Raw genomic sequence first — 17,435 nt, forward strand, 5'->3', positions numbered from 1 at the left:
AGTGTTGCATCACTCATTGGCATGCTGACATCACTGGGTAAAACAACGCAGGTTGGTGGCTCGGCGCTTCCCAGCCGTCTGCTGAGGTGTCTTGCCAAAGGAAAACAACCAAAAGTAGGAAATGTCGTGCAGAATGGCCCCGTGCTCTGGTTTTTTTTTAGGGTTGTTCCTTAAAGGGTTCGATGGACAGGCTGCCGTTGCATCCTTTGCTTCTGCAATGGGGTTTTGTCTAACACCGTCAGGCTTCTTGGGATGGTGAAGGAGGCAGCTGGCTTTTGAGGGGTCTTGGTTGGGTTTCCCAAGGAAGCACCAGCAAAACCATTGGTTCATGCACTCACTGAGGCTGGAAAAGACCTCCAAGGTCCCCAACCCACCCCACCATCCCACATCCCTCAGTGCCACATCCCCACTGCTCTGGAACATCCCCAAAGGATGGTAACCCCTCCCCCCCATCTCTCTGGGCAGCTGTGCCAGTGCCTGATCTCTCCTTTGGAGAAGAAAATGTGAGCATGGTGCAATGTGAGCCCATCTCTTCTTGTCCCATTTCCATGCACAGACACGAGTAAATCAGACACAGAGGAGCAGGGCTGGGAGCCAGGGGAAGAGCAGGACCTGCTTTGCAGATGGAGGTGGCTACTGCAGCCTGGTTTCACACGGATACACCATGGGAAGAAGGGGATAAATGACCCTCTTTGTGACATACAGATTTTCTGTGCTTAATTTGGGGTTTCCGGCAGATTTCCCCTCTGGCTGAGCTGAACCTGCCGCTCCAGGCACAGTGCAAAGCAAAGTCAGCGAACCTATTTAGGTGTTGCACAAACAAAACGTGAAACCTCATCGCCTGGAAAAGCACCCACCTCCCTCCTGACAAGGTCGTGTTCCTTACAAACGCTCCTCTGTGTCTCTTCCAGCAGACGTGGGTCCCCCAGGGTCCCATTTCCTTGAGTGCTGAAATAGCCATCCTGCAGCCTTGCTCAGGTGGAGCCAGGTGATTATTTTTAACTCTTCCTGTATTTGACATTCCATTGGGAAAATCCAACCACTGAGATCAACACTTTCCTGTAATGCAGCCGCTTCTGCACCACTGCACTCTGCCACCTGCCCTCCGAGTGCTCCCCAAATGTCCTCTATTTCCAGGCTGGTGCTTAGAGGTTTTAATGGAGAAGGGGGCTCTGGGGAGAAAGAATCTCAACAAATGCTTGGATTCCCCTGCCCAGCTCTTTAACCTCTGGCCAGCAGCTGACAACACAAAAGGAGCGGATCATTGAAAGTTCCCTGTGGGTTCTTTTCCTTTCTCCGTGCCCTGGAAGCAAACCATGTCACTGCTGGATCAACGTGGGAGGATTCGGATAAATGTGGACTATTTGTCCCAAGAGAGAAATGGGAGAAGTTATTTTTCACTTCCTCTCCATTGCACGAGGTCCCTGGGACAGAAAAAGGCAAGTCACTGCCATTCCACAGCATGGGACCTGGGAAGTTCCCTGCTGATCTGTCTGCAGGATGTTGTCCTTGGTTTGCCAATTCCTGCCCCATAGTGTGAGGCACTGCTGAGATCGTAGAATCATAAAATAGAATAGAATCATAAAATTGCTCAGGTGGAAAAGACCTTCAAGACCATCAAGTCCAACCTCGACCTAACCATACGACCCTAACCCTGACAACCCAATGCTGAATCACCCAGTCATGAGATGGATGGGTTTAAGCATGGAAGAAGGGAGGTGACATCCCAAACCTCTGCTCTGCCACATAGGTCTCCTACCTTGGTGTTTCCCTTTGCCTTCAGGCATCTCCTCAAACAATTCAGGGGTGAATTACAAGTGAGAGCTGAAGGGATGGGCAGCAGGGGATTCATCTCACCCAGGGACAAAGCAGAAATCCCAGCAGATGCTCTTTGGGGGCCAACACAGAGCCATTGCACTGCTGCATATCCTGAGAGCTCCTACACTGCCCACCCATCCAGCCCTGCCATGCAATGCCCCCCAAAATCCACTGCAAAGGCACGAATCCTCTGGCCAACCCTGTTCTCTCCCTGCTATCTTTGGTGGCATGGTTCCTTTCATATTCATGCTTCCTTACAGCCCTGATGTTTCACTTCTCCAAGCTGATCCAACACACGTGGGGCATTGGGATGAAGAAGGACCCAGCACAAAAGAAGCTTTGTCTCAGTCATCTCTTCTGGTGTGCTCCACATGGATGGGCTACGCTGGGCTTGGGGCTGACAAAGGATGGATCACAGCATCCTGTTCTCCCTCTTCAACAATGCCAGAGTTTAAATAAACAATGGAAATCCAGTATGTCAGAAGGAGAACAACAAATGCTCCAGGTCCATCTCCACGTGGTGCAGCCACGGAAGGAGTAAGAATGAACTGAAGACGGTTTTTCCAGGAGAGGTGGGGAAGCACCGGCCCTGCTGCAGTGAGCTGCGTTGGGAGAACCAGCAGAAGTCAGGATGGTTGGAAAAGAGGGCTCCTCGGGTTGGAGAGGTCCTCGGCACAGTGCTGAGCAAGGTTAGTGCTTCCTCTTTTGTTTCAGGTGCTGAGAGGGCACTTTTTCCCCTTTCAGACCTGGGATGGATGGTACAGCACTGACCCAACTGCCTACCGGGGAACTGGAAGATGCTCAAGGTCTGGGACAAAACTGTGAGAAATGCAGGCAGCATTAAACTGGAATGACTGGAATAAAATTGGTCTTGACTGGAGGCAGTTTGTCCACTGAAGGCCCTTTCTTCTTATCTTCAACTTGAGACGATGACAACTTCACGGCTTCGCTGTGGTTGTCCCTCCAGCAGTGTTATTCAGGATGCTAGAAATGCACTGATGGGTTTCAAAGCAGGGGAACCAAAAGAAGCACTGATGGAGAGATTGATTCATGAACAAAAAAAAAAAGATCAAAGGAGCGAACTCTCATTAGTGTTAACACGAAGTGCAAATGTCCTTCCAGGAACTTCAAAGGAAAGAAGCCGTGAAGATGAAACGTGGCTGTAGAATGAAAATCCTCCATCTCTCTTGGCCAACGAGCCAGAGATGTCTGTGGGATGATGTCCATTGGGGAGGGTGTGCTGTGGTCTGGAGGGATGACCATGAGCTCAGGTGAGGTGTGCAGAGTGAGCTGGGAGAAAGAAAATGAAGGCATGAGGACTCCCCTTTGCCTCACAGGGCTGCAGCGTTTCTGGGAACCCAACAGGGGTAGAACACGACATCCCCCCCAAAAAAGCCCAGCTGGTCCAACTGGTGACACTTCACAAGCAGGAGGAGCCCAAATCCCTTGAAGAATCACTTGCTGATGTGGTATTTCCAGAGAAACGAAGAGCTGTTCTGCACCAGGAGGTGCACGTGCTTGTTTAGACAAGTGTTAGCATTCTGAGATGAAATCTATGTGAGAGACAGCCAGACAGGCTGCAGCATGACCATGACATTGAAAAGAATGCAATTTCACCAACCAAGCACCTCCATGGGACTCCGACAGCGAAAAGAATCCCCAGCCTTCCTGTGTCACACCTCCTTTATAAGAACAACATGCTTTGAGTCGTTCTCTGCCATGCTCTGTTTGCCAGAAAGCCAGAACCACAGCCCAGCACAGCAATTGGGAAGCCCTGCAGCTGTTTTGTGTGCTGGCACAAGTATGCATTTGCTCACCAGGGATCCTGAGAGGTTGAGACCCCACTGGAAGCACTGAGGTGTGAGCAAAGCTGGGTGCTGCAACCCTGTGTGCAAGTGAGTGCTGAAAAAATGGGGTTTAGCGGTGGAAATGAGACAAACTACCCACCAGCTCAGTATTTCAAACACAGCCAGGGCACTTCTCGAGAAAGCTGGGGATGCATTGTTCCATTGTCTGTATTTCCTATGAAACAGGATTGACTTCCTCATCAGATACATAGGAAACGGGCCAGCAGCGTCACAGCTGCCAGCAGCTCCTGAGATGGACAAGGCAGAAGGAGAAGGACCATTCCTTCCCCTGGGATGTGGGGAGTGCAGCTGGGTGAGAAAGCAGGACCTCCATCACATAGGGCTTTCCTGGTTCTATATTCTCCTGCACAGAAGTGCTGCTTTGGTGTCCCCCCATGAAGTCATTGCATCCGTTGAGCTGCTTGCACGTGGCTGGGTTTCACTCAACTGGGCTGTGCTTAGCATAGAGCCTAAGTGAGAACAACTGATGCTGGATGTGAGGCCAAACCACAGCTCACATGGAATCACAGAATAATTAAGGTTGGAAAAGACCACTAAGACCATCGAATCCAACCATCAACCCATCCCCACCACGTCCACTCACAGAACCACGGGATCATTAAGGTTGGAAGAGACCTCCAAATCCATCGAGTCCAACCTCAACCCACCCCCACCGTCTCCACTCACAGAATCGTGAAGGTTGGGAAAGACCTCCAAGACCATTAAAAGTCCAATCGTTGACCCACCCCCACCTTGCCCGTACACCATGTCCTTCCTTGAGGAAGGATGTTTGTGTGCAATGCCACAGGGACCACCCTCAGCCCCTCTCCTACCTCTTTTGGCATTTCCCGTGGGAAGAAGAAATAAGGCACTGCGGACACGGCCACGAGGCTGGCTGCCACCAGGAAGCCGAGCCACCAAGCACCAACCCACCGTGGGTCTTTGTTGGTCAGCAGGACCTCATCTGCAGCACAAACAGGTGGAATGGTGTTTAGTCCAAGTCCCACAGTGCAACGAAGGCGTGATGCTGAGTGGCCCCAGGCACCCAAGACAACGGTGTGCTCCATGGAGGAGGTTCCCACCCTGGGGACCATCAGTTCTGAGGTCCGAGCAGCCTGAAGGTGTACTAAGTAAGGGTGTAGCTGATAATAAATTAGAAGTTGTTGACTCCCTCCTGGGTAGGGAGGCCTTTCAGAGAGACCTCAGTAAATTGGAGGGCTGGGGAAGGTGTCAGGAAGGGTCAGGCTGAGTGTTAGGGAAAGGTTCTGCTGCACTGGGCAGTGGGCATGGGGCTGAGCTGCTGGAGCTCAGGGAGCTCTGGGACACAGCTCTCAGCCATAAGGTTGGGTGGTGAGGTGCAGGATCAGGAGCTGAGCTCACTGGTCTTTGTGGGTCCTCTCCAACTCGGGATATTCCACGGTTCTGTAGAAGCATGGAATCACCAAGTTTGGAAGAGACCTCCAAGGTCACCTAGTCCACCTACCACTGACATTTCCCTACTAAACCGCGTCCCACGGTACAACATCCAACCTGGCTCGTGCCGTGCTACCAATCACAGAACAGTTTGGGTTGGAAGGGACACTTAAGGAGCTCACCCAGTTCCAACTCTGTGCTGTGGGTTGGACTGTCACCCACCCAAACATTTTGCCCAGGGTCCCATCTCAGCTCGCTCCTCAGCAACACAGCACGATGGGGACGGATGGCTGAGCAGAGCTGCTGCCCTCACCCACCTCCAGCCACTTTGTCGATGTCGACGTAGAAACGCAGCATGCCAGAGCCCAGCATGAAGCCCACCCCAGGCCCAACCACGGTCAAGGAGAACAGGATGCCTGCAGGGAAGAGAGCAGAGAGGGGCTCAGCCCCGTGCAAAGGGGCTGTGGGGGCTGCAGGTGGCTCCCACCACACCTGCCCCCACTGTGGGCTGTTTCCCAGCAGCTTTCTCACCTCTCTCCTACTGAGATCTATCCTATCTATGGGGATAACAACCCCGTGCTTTCCAGGCTCCTTGTGCAGGAAAGGTTTTGCAAAACTCAGATGTTTCCTTGCTACTTTTCTCCAGCCTCCTCAGCAAGTTGAAATTCCCCAGGGAGCCAGATGTGCCCTTTGACATCATAAATTTAGATAAAGCCAAGTTGTTCAAGGGATTTTTGATGTCATTATGCCATGTGTGTTAATTTCCATTGCCAGTTTACTGCCCGCCCTTTGCAGGGTGAAGGTGATAACAGTTATCAGCAAACCCTTCGATGTGAATTGCTGATGCAAACTATAAACATGCTGAAAGTCCCGCTCCCATTCTTTTAAATGAGCTCCAAAGGTCTGGAGCAAAATTTAGAACCACGGAATGGTTTGAGTTGGAAGGGAACCTTAAAGGCCATCTGGTCCCACTCCCCACAGCGCACAGGGATACCCACAGCTCCAGCACTGCTCAGATCCCCATCCATCCTGACCTTGGCTGTCTCTAGAAATGGCTTATCCATTTTGTAGGGCACTTCCAGACAGCAGTGACCTGTTTTTGAGCCATCCTTGCAGGCCCATCCAGCTCAAAATACAGACAATAGATGCCAAAGGGCTTGGAGGACCTGCGTGGACCATCACATCCATCCCACCACCGTGAGACATCTCTCTCATGCATCTGCCCCCACTCGTTGCACTGAAGGATTATTGCCCACCCTCTAGATGGTTGTTCCTGCTGTTTCAGCCTCTTATCATTTTCCCCACACCTAAAAGCAATCCCGATTGCTCCCCTAAATCACATTTTCCAGCACACCTGGTCCGTCTGTTCTTGCTACAGAGGATTAATTCCGTTTTCCCCTCTTTCCACCACCGCCCCAGCCTTACCTAAGTAGAGAGGGGAGTTCCTCTCGCTGGCAAAGTCGTCGATGTAGGAGATCCCAAAGGGTTGGATGGGGACACCGCCGATGCCCAGCAGCACCTGGGCGATGAACATGACGAGGAGAACCTCGTGGTTCTCCCTGGCGGTGTGGGGGGCACAGATGGAGTCACTGAGGTTCCCCGAGGAGCCCATGCCTTCGGGTTGGCACAGGTCAGTGGTGTTGCTGAACACGCCTGTGGGGAAAAGAGAGGGTCTGAGGGTTGGTCAGGAGAAAAGAAGAGAGCGGCAAGAGTGATTTGGGTTGGAAGGGACCTTAACGATCATCTACTTCCAATCTCCCTGCAGTGAGCAGGAAAAACAGAAATATAATCATATCATAGAATGATAGAATGGCCTGGGTTGCAAAGGAGCACAGCGCTCATCCAGCTCCAACCCCCTGCTGTGTGCAGGTCACCAACCAGCAGCCCAGGCTGCCCAGAGCCACATCCAGCCTGGCCTTGAATGCCTGCAGGGATGGGGCATCCACAGCCTCCTTGGGCAGCCTGAATAAGACTGTAGGGGAGGCGTTCATAACAGGATGTTTATCATTACACCCCAAATCACCTGCAAATCCAAGTGCTCAACACAGAGCCACCTGTACTACCCACTCCAGAATGAGTGGTTAATTGTTATCCAACCACCATTTACACCCAATCCCTGTGTGCAGCCGTGAATGATTCACCTATTCCATCTTCCTTCAGTGCCCATAGCTGAGCAAACCAGCTGCTCTCTGATGATCCAGAGAAAAAGCACTCACTGGAGGCTCCTATAGGATTTGCTGGAGCTTTGTGGCAGAACTTCATAGAGTCATAGAATGGTTTGATTTGGAAGGGACCCATGAAGGTCACCTGGTCCCACTCCTCTGCAATGCATGGGGACACCCACAGCTCCATCAGTGCCCAGAGCCCTGTCCCCTGACCCTGCGTGTCTGCAGGGTTGGGGCATCCACCACCTCTCTGGGAACGGTGTCACAAGAGAGAAGTATTCTCCCTTCTTTTCTTCTCACCCCTTCGCCTTCTTTCAGGAAGAAGCTCCCGATTCCACCCTGACCCTGTTCTCCATGAGTGACAGATATATACATGCCCGTTTCTCACAAGATGTTGACTTTTAGACAGGGTCCAAACCCCAAGGAATCCCTCTCAGATGTCTCAGCTGCACATGGGCAGTAAGGGAGATGCCCCGCAAGCAGGAGATGGGCGTGAAGCTGCTGCTCACCCACTGCAGATGACATTTCACCTCCTCTGCCACCCTCGCTCCTTCCCACAGCTCCAATTTCCTTCCCGTAAAAACCTTCAGGGGTCAATGTACACAGCGTGCCTTATCTCAGGAAAATGAAAGTAAAGGAACAGCTGATGTGGGTCAGCTTGGAGCAGCTGATGGAAGAGATGGCTTCTGTGCTATGGGTGAGGTCAGCTTGGTGCAATTCATGGAAGATGAGAGTCCTGATGTCTGGAGAAGGCCTTCCTGCTGCCTGGCTGCAGCATGGGACAAGGGGAACCAAACTTCATGCCCACCTCATGCCCTTCCCTCTGGCTCCAGCATACAAGCTGTCTCCTGGCTCTGCCTCCCCCCAGGCAGCTGTTGCCATTGGGCACCGAGATGGTTTAATTCGCTCATTAAAACTCATCTTGCAGCTGCTGATGCCTCAAGAGAAGATCATTTCCTTCCTCTATCCCAAAAGGCATAAAATAAGTTCCTAGAGTACCTACTGGCAACGGACTGGTCGTACTCATAGGGTCCTGTGATGAAGTGAGGGAGGGACATGAGGAACCCAGCCAAGGAAACCAGGATGGCACCGCAGCCGATGAAGCGGGGCCGGTGCACGCGGCTCCCAAAGTAGCTCATGAAGACAATCAGCAGCGTGTTCCCCACCTGCAGCAGGACACAAAGCAAGAAGCCTCAGAAATGCTAGCAGAGGAGCGTGGGAGGAGCGTGGATGGGAGAAGTGAGCAGGGCTCACCTCGTTGAAGGACGCGAGCAGCCCTGATGTCTTGCTGGAGAGGCCGTAGCGTTTCTCGATGGTTGAGATGGAGCTCTTCAAGTAGCTGGAGACCAGGAGCTGGGAGAGCTGCAGCAGCCCGTGGCAGAACACAAAGAACTGCCGACACAAAACGAGAGCATCAAGCACCGTCACTGTGAGCTGCAACACTGCAACAAAAGCGTTTGTGCAACTCCTGCACTAAGGCACGGTCGTGGAACACAAACTAGCCAATGTGGGATCATAAAAGGCAAGTCCTGCTCGACCAACCTCGTCTCCAACCTTGCAAATCTTATGGAGAGCAGATGAGGGAACTGGGATGGTTTAGTTTGGAGAGGAGGAGGCTCAGGGGAGACCTCACTGTGCTCTTGAAAGGAGGTTGTGGTGAGGTGGGAGTCAGCCTCTTCTCAGGTAACAGCGACAGGACAAGAGGACATGGCCTTCAGTTGCACCAGGGGAGGTTCAGGGTGGATATTAGGAGAAATTGGTTCCCCAAAGAGTGGTTGAGCATTGGCACAGCTGCCCAGGGAGGTGGTGGGGTGTTCAGGAACCATGGGGCTGTGGCAATGAGGGATGTGGTCATTGGGCACGGTGGGGGTGCTTTGGGTTTGGGTGTGGGGATCTGAGAGGTTTCTCCAGCCCTAATGGCTCAATGGAATATTCTCTCTGCTCCTGCCAGCAGTGGTTTTCTGAAGTTCAGTCGCCACCATCAAGTAGATCTCTGCTCAAAATTACCAGAGGGTGAATGCTCGTAAGGAGGGTGCATTTCTTCAGCAGATAAATGGCTTTGGATCAACAAATCCTTTCACCTGGGCTGCTGCTCACTTGTGTTGGCCTTGACCTGAGGTCTACAGCAGGAGTTGTGCAGTCCTCCTATACCCAGCCCAGCCAGCCTGACCCCAGCAGCCGCCCCGGTGCTGGCAGGAGATCCAGGATGGGAATGAGCCCTTCCAAACATGGCAATGAGCAGCTCCTCTCGAGAAAGTCAGGAGGAGGTCAGGGAGGGGAATTCAGTTCTCGTTTTTTTGTTCATTTTTAGCTCTTGCTAAGATTTGGATGCAAAGGGTGTTACCTTCTGTTGCAAAGCGGGATGGCTCTTCTTCATTTCCAGAAGGAAAACTTGTCAAAGACTGCCAGCATCCCAGAACAAAGCCCTGAGCCCATCTCCTCCCAAGTTTGGGATGGATCTGTGGTGTGTGCACAGCTGCCCCAATAAACTCATGCCTGAGGGCAGCCTCCATCCTCCTGCTCCTCGCACAGAAGCATTTCTCCTTCATCAAACCATCCCAGGAGGGATGGAGTCTCCCTTCACCACATCTCTGGCACTCAGTAAAGGGAGGGAGGTGATGGCCAATCTTTTACCCTGCTGCCACATGGCTCACCACGTCCTTTCCCAGTCTCCAAAGGAGTTCAGACCACCTCAGCACCCTAAGGAGCACCAGGGTGTGGGTGCCACAACCTTCAGCCACGTGTCGTCATCCTGCACAGCAGAATGCCAGCCAGATAGGATGGGCAGAATAAAGCACAGAAAAGGGAGATGCCTGCACAGTACTCCACGTGGCTGGGTTGCAGCTCTGGACAAAGACCCCAGTGCTTCTGGCTCAACCACCTGCTGGTTATTTATCCAGCAGGAAAAGAGGAGCAGGCTGGTGGCCATTGGATCTGCTGGAGAGACAGGCATCCCTGCTGCCCTGCGTCTCGTTCTGCAGGGATATCCAGGTGTTCACAAACCCCTCGCCCCTTCCCCATCCCTTCCCACTTCTTGGAGCACAGGTTGTGATCCCTGGCCCTCGATGCCTGGGATGTGACACCACGCATTCCCATCTCCTTCAATCCAGCTCGCTGGATTTGGGGTTTGGTTCTGTCCCAGCGGTGAGGTCTGTGATTGCAATGGAAGCAATGGAAGCAGGCTGGGGGCATTCTCTGGTGCTAACGTCATGGCAAAAATAGCCAGCAGTCATCCTACCAAGTGCCCCAAGCACACACAACAAGGGGGCTTCACCAAAGACAAGGGAGGGGTTCAGGAAAAACATTGGGGTTTAGCCAGAAACAGTGGGGTTATGACAAAAACGAGGGGGTTTCAACCCAAACAAGGGGCTTTCAGGCAAAGCAAGGAGGGTTCAAAACCAAAACCAAAACGACGGAGGTTTCACCAAAAAAAAAAAGAACAAATCAAAGTAAATCAAACGGAAAAGAACCAAATTCAACAAAGAAAGAAAGGGGAGTTCAACAAAAGCAACGAGGTTTCACAAAAACGTGGGGATTTCAGCCAAAAAAAAAAAAAAAGGGAAGATTTCAACCCAAACAAAGGGGTTTCAAAAAACAAAAAACAAAAAAACCAGCAAGGCAGTTTCACCAAAGAAACAATGGGATTTCAACCAAAGTGAAAGGAATTTCAACAGAAAGGGGGGGGGGGGGGGGGGAGGGAAGTGGTTCAAAAAACAACAGAAGGGGATTTCACAAAACAAAGGGAGTTTAAACCCAAACATGGGGGTTTCAACCAGAACAAGGGGGTTTCACCAAAAATAAAGGGGGTTCGACCAAAACAAGAGGTGTCAGTCAATAAAAGGGGGGATTTCAACCCAAACGAGAGAGCTTCCCCAAAAACAAGGGAGTTTAACGAAAGCAAGGGGGGTTCAGTCAAAAAAGGGGGGTTCAATCAAAACAATAGGGTTTCAACCAAAGAAGGGGGGCTTTACTGAAAATAAGAGTTTTTTCACCAAAAAAAACCCTAAGGGTTCAAAAAAACCAAGAAGGTTTCCACCAAAATGAGGGGGTTTCACCCAGAATGGGAACGGTCCCCAGGCCTCAGCTTCCTATTCTAGGGGGAAAGAGGCAGCCGGCCCTGGGTGATGCCACATAGGCAGCACACTGCAACCCAGAGCCCCGGAGATCCCTGATCTGCTGGGAATCTGGGGATGAAAACATCTCCCTGGGGCTTCCCAGTGATGGAAAGGAATCTCATGGGAGAACAAAACTCAGAACTGGAAGAAGGACCCAGGGAGGGAGCAGGAGCCACAGGAGATCTGCAATGGTGTAACCACTGCGGGATCCTTTGGGAGAAGCAAAGGGAAGGAAACTCAGCACAGCTTCCTGAGATGGACGTTGATAGCAGAAGGACTGCTTTGCTCTTTCATTGAACGTTTTGACCTTTTTTCTCCAGCACGTGACTTTTATGAAATGACTGTTAGCGACCAAAGGTTGAAAAGCAAGGAGCAAGTGAACACGAAGAGCACTGCCCAATTTTTTTCCCAAGTTCTGCAGTGATTTGAAGCCAACAAGTTTTGGGGAAAAAAAAAAAAGCATCTCAGCAAAACTCAGTTGTTTGCAAAATCTGGAAGAACTTCTTCACTTCCCATTCCTCCACGGTGGTGATTTGCTTTTCTTGGGCAGCCAAATCTTGCAAATAAAGCTCTGTGAGGCCACATCTCCTCTTTGTGCTCCTCCGGGAGTCACTGCCCTGACCGCAGGGCATCCTTAGGCTGGGGAATATCTTAGTGAACAAATAAACAGAGAGTGGGGTAATTACTGGTGTCCAATTCCCAGTTTGCACCATTGCAGTTGTGCCCCAGCACGATGTCTGCCATGTGGTCCCAAGGGTTCCTCCAATGAGGTCCTATCAGTCTTCTTCTTCCCTTTGGGGCAGAAGACCACCAGGGCTGGACACGTGAGGATGCAGATGATACCTTAGAGTCGTCTCAGCTGGGGCAGGGAGATAGGATATGAAACAGGGCCTCTGTGTCATCCTTCTGTGCCATTTAGTTGTTTCAGACTGTGACTTGGGACCAGTGGGATAAACTGGCCTGGGTCAGATGGGCATCGTGACAATGAAGGTTGACTCCTCCAGATTTATTGTTCCAAGAGCTCAGGAAGCCCCATTATTTTAATATATATGAAATTTGGCTGAGAGGCAACCTTCCTGCAGCCGAAGGCCATCCTCAAAAGTGACCCCATCAGCCTGTGGAACCACAGCTCCTCCTGCGCTGAGCATCTCCACCATCTACGATGGAGTTGGAATCGCAGAATCATAGAATCGTTAGGCTCACGGAGCCACAGAATCATTAAGAATCAGTAAGGTTGGAAAAGACCTCCGAGGTCATCAAGTCCAACCCCAACTCATCCCCACCGTGCTCACTTATAGAGTCATTAAGATCAGGGAAGATTACTAAGATCATCAAGTCCAACTTTTAACCCATCAGTTGGGGAAAGGAAGATCACTGGGATATGAGGTGGGTCTGCAAGCATGAGTTCCTCATGCCTGTCAGCTGCACAGACCTCCCAGAAGCAACCCCAAAGGCAGCTGCTCAGCATCTCCTCCTCATTAAGGGCCAAGCCACACTGACATCCCCCCCCCCTTATAAATTGGCAGTGTGCTAACGACTCGAAAACTCCAACCGAGTGGAGGTTGCGTAGGCTGAGGAAGGAAGGGAGAGGCTTTTTAATGCAATTTACGTAAACATTTGATGCCTCCCAAATGACTCCTCTGCAGGAAACACCTCGAAGGAGGCAGGACTTGAAGGCAAACACTCTCCTGGAAGCTGAGAGAGAGGCAGAGCAAGATGGGTTCCCATCAGGGACCTGAGCGCAGAGCTGGGCCACCACCAAGTCCAGCACTGTGTCTGCAGTGGGGGTCAGATTGCAGCTAGGACATCTGTCCAGAGCAAAGGGGAATCGCAGAATCATAGAATCACAAGGTTGGAAAGGATCTATAAGATCATCCAGTCCAACCATCCTCCCGTCACCATTGCTACCACAAGCTACTAAAGCGTATCTCGTAAGGAACATCTCTGCTAGAGGGCTGGAACTGGACGATGGGTTGGGGCTGGATGATCTCTATGCTTCCTTCCGATCTAAGATTGGATTTCTTGGATTTCTCTTGGATTCTTGAATCTCTTGGATTTCTGCCTCTCAAGGAGTTCTTCTCCTGGTCTGTACTCATATCTGGGATTGCCCCTACCCAACAGCATTTGTTGAACCCTCTGGGTTCTTGATTGCCCATTTTTTGAGCACGTCCATGCCTCTCCGGATGGCATCTCTTCCTTCTTTGTGTCAACTTCACAACTCAGCTCGGTGTCATCTTCAAACTGCTGAGGGTTTGATCCCACCATCATCATCATTGATAAAGATGTCGAAGTGCACCATTCCCAAAACAGACCCCTGGGGGACATCACTTGTCACCGCCTCCACTCGGACACGGAGCCACTGACCACCACCCTCTCCAACCACTGTGACCATGCAACCAATTCCTTCTCCACCCAATAGTCCACTCTTCAAACCCGTACCTCTCCAATTTAGTGACAATGATGTGGTGCAGGACTATGCCAAAGGCCTTGCACAAGTCCAGGCAGACACCAGTTGCCCTTCCTTTGTCCACCAGTGCCATCCCTCCATCATAGAAGACCACCAGATGATTAAGCACCAGATTGTCCTCCCTACCACAGGAGGAGCAGGGAGCAAAATTCTCAGCAGTGCTTCTCCCTGCAATCATGGGCTCTTGGAGAAACTCAGTATTTTTTCTTTATATTTCTGAAAGACACCACAGGAACTTTGCAGTTTCTTCTCTACGAAGCCTTGCATCGTGTTGGCACAGTATGAGTGTTCCTGAGTGCACTCACAGGGGAATACAGAACTGCAGCCAAGTCTAGATAGGCAGCAAAATGTAGGACTGGGAGCTGACCGCCAATAACTTCCCTTTCAATGGTTTGGGAATAGAAAGAAGACTCTTACAAAGCTTCTGTTATGTTTGCCAGTTTAATTGCAGCCCGTTGCATGGAACTGGGTGTAAAGCTCCAGCACTGATCTGGCAGTGACTGGCAACAGAGGTGTGGGGCAAGGACAGCTCTGTTCTGCTTTTCAAGCAAGGCACAGAGCAGAAGACATCAAGAGCTTAATCCAGGGTCAGGTGCACCATGGAAAAATGGCAGTCCATGCATTCAGGTCTTTGCCAGGGTGTTGGAGCCACAATGGGCTTCAGTGGAAGCATCAGCAGGCCTGACTTTATCTATCCTGATGCTATCTATATTGACATCATCTATCTTGACATTATCTATTCCAGTGTTAGCTGTCCAGAAGTGATCCATCCTGATGCACTGTGGGAATTACTGTCAGATATCTTTATGAGTTCATGGCCCATCAGCCCACGGAACGTTCCCTAGGAGGGAACAGCTTGAGTTATGCCTCTCTGTTCCCTTTGGACACACAGCAATTAACTTTCACACCCCCCATATATTCATGCTGATAAAAACTGCACTCCTCAGTCACTTCGAATGCACAAATTGCACTGTGCAATTGTTTGGTGTTCCTGGGAGAACTGTTCAAGCACTGGTCTTGAAGTTATCTTCTGTAAGGAAGTCATCTGCTCATTTAGAAACTGGTCAGGGTGACAGAACTTCTTGAAAACCCAAAAATAAATATAGAACAAGGTTTGGGGGAAGCATCATGTGCTGAGTTGTGTAGCTGGAGACAGGCAAGCCCAGCTGTGCCATAGGGGTGAAAAGAAGCCCTTTGACCGTTCAGTGTGGAACACAGAGCTGGAAGAGGTGTTGCTCTCCTTTGTCATGCCTGGCCGTGGCTTTGGTGAGGTTGGTCCAGCAAACATGAAGGATCAGTCAGAGCTTCTTATGCCCTGGAACAGGTTGCCCAAGGAGGCTGTGGATGCCCCAGCCCTGCAGGCATTCGAAGCCAGGCTGGATGTGGCTCTGGGCAGCCTGGGCTGCTGGTTGGCGACCTGCACACAGCAGGGGGTTGGAGCTGGATGAGCACTGTGCTCCTTTGCAACCCAGGCCATTCTATCATTCTGTGATTCTTCCCTTCTCATCTTTCCATGAGCAGAAATCCGGCTCTATGATACCATGAGGAATACTCTATGAGGAGCATGGGTACCTGCTCACCCCGTTTCCACCCAAATCCCTCCCTTTTAGCCCTTCTTGGGGTGGGCTCCAGACACCTCCCAGTATCATTCCAGCACACACCACCAGTTTGAGAGCTGCCTATCTCCAACCTGAAGCTCCCCCAGCTCCTCCTGAGCACCTGCCCTCGTGGACGTCTCACTCAGCAAAACGGATGTTGGTTCTCCACATAGACCCGTGCTGACTTTGCACACCAGTGGCTTTCATCACTGGAGTTTCGAACCGCTTTAAAATATCTTTGCAAGGAAAAATCGATGGGGTTTTATATTTAAAGATGTTCATGATGGAGTGTGAAAAAATAGAACTGCAGGGACTGGAAAGAGGGTGGGGAAAAAAGCCCAGGACTGCATGGCACCAGTCCTGTGCATCCAGCGCATGCATTTCTGGTGACCCACTGCCTATGTGACTCTGAGATCACTTAGTGACCTGCAGGGGATGACAAGGTTAAATTCACCCACATTTATTAAAAAAAAAAACACCCCACAAGCCTAAGCAAATGTTCCTTGCTAAAATAACAGAGAAGTCTTATACCTTGAACACTGGGGTCTTTTTCCCTAAAGCCTGGTGAGACTCTGATATTGACTCCCAGCTACACTGTTGGTAGCATTAAATTATCTTTAACTGAGGACACATGGTGGCCCTGAGTCTCACAGGACATTGCATTTCTGCAGGACTTTGAAGGAGCAAGCTTTATATGACTGCCCTCACCAAGTCACCACCAACCCTGCTAAGCCAATGGAAGCATCTCGCATCCTGTGCTCCATTTATTCACCCGAGAGCCTCAGCATTGGTCCTCTCCCTTTCTTTAAAAGATAACATTGGGACAGATGATGTCAGGATAGAGAACATCCAACTTCTCTTTGTTCAAAGAGCATCTTGAAGGCTGATCCTCACAAGCTCGATGACACGCTCCATTGAGCGGAGAAATTGCCGCCCAGCTGCTGCTTGGCTTTGGTTGTCTGCCTCTGTGGGCACGTGAGAAAAGAGCACGAGACTTCCAAGCTTTGTAGAACGAAAGATGGAAATATGAGCCGACGCCTGCCGAGCACTCGATTTCTTCCTGCAAGGCAGCAGTTGGTGCTGATTTGCAATGTTTTCTGCCCAATTTGCAGACGTTCTTTATCTCGGTGTTTATGCCTTTTTCCCTTCTGAACGTTGCTGCGCTGTGCATCGCCTTCTCCAATAGAATCTTCACCAGTGGTCCCTTGTGGCCCCCACATTTCTTCCTAGCTTTGAAAGGGAACCTTCCACCTGGCTTTCCCATGGCTCAGCTCCAGGACGGAGCAAACCACTCACAGACACCGACTTCTGGAGATCCTCAGAGGGGTTTGACATGGCCCGTGTGGGCTGGCTGCCTGCACTGGGCCCAGCAGAACTTCTGGGGTGATGTGGAGGAACCTCCTTGTGTGCCCCGGAACATGGGACAGCCCAAATATCCAACACAGAGATACCTGAATCCACATGGGGCCAATGCAGGGCGGGTGGCCTGAGTCATTGCTTGGGAACAAATGCACACAGCAGCAGGGTTTACACCAGCTAGATGCCTACATTTCTGTAGGAATAAGCAGCAATCCTATCAGTGCCTTCTGCAGGAAGCTAAGCTTCTCCAGGCCAGCAAAACCAAAGGGGTTACGGAAAGCAGGATGCATTTACCTTGATGCTGAGAAATGGGTTCCTGCAGAGTGCTTTCCGGGACCGATCCGGGCAGCTGCTCTTTGTAGCAGTGCTTGTCATTCTGTCAGGTCTGCTTTGTCCTCCTGCCAAAATAAATCATGTGGCACAAAGCTAAGTGCTCCGTAGGAATCTGCCTTGCTCAGCACAGCAAAATCCTGTCATGCTTTGCAAACGCCCACGGAACTGGCGCACGGTCATCATCATATTAATTGTTCTCAGTTTTAATTTCTTTTAGCTTTTCATTTCTGCAACAAGCAGCATGCAAAACACAAGCACACTCATCCCCAGGGCTGCATGAGAGGTTCAGAATTATCAGTTATTTCACTCCAATGCAACAA

The 17,435-nt window shown here is 50.9% G+C and overlaps 1 protein-coding gene across 1 annotated transcript in view; it reads right to left on the reverse strand.

The window, feature by feature from the left end:
* Positions 1-17,157, reverse strand: part of SLCO2B1 (solute carrier organic anion transporter family member 2B1) — a gene marked incomplete at both ends in the record, with an annotated part of 31,801 nt that extends 14,644 nt beyond the window's left edge. The window contains 6 exons of the mRNA XM_079549083.1: positions 4,499-4,629; positions 5,396-5,494; positions 6,504-6,731; positions 8,247-8,409; positions 8,498-8,635; positions 17,077-17,157. Of these exons, the coding sequence (XP_079405209.1) occupies positions 4,499-4,629; positions 5,396-5,494; positions 6,504-6,731; positions 8,247-8,409; positions 8,498-8,635; positions 17,077-17,157 (840 nt within the window). The remainder of the gene's footprint in view (positions 1-4,498; positions 4,630-5,395; positions 5,495-6,503; positions 6,732-8,246; positions 8,410-8,497; positions 8,636-17,076) is intronic.
* Between the last annotated feature and the right edge of the window lie 278 nt (positions 17,158-17,435).

This window comes from Tetrao urogallus (assembly GCF_951394365.1).
Source record: "Tetrao urogallus genome assembly, chromosome: 1".
NCBI lineage: Eukaryota > Metazoa > Chordata > Aves > Galliformes > Phasianidae > Tetrao > Tetrao urogallus.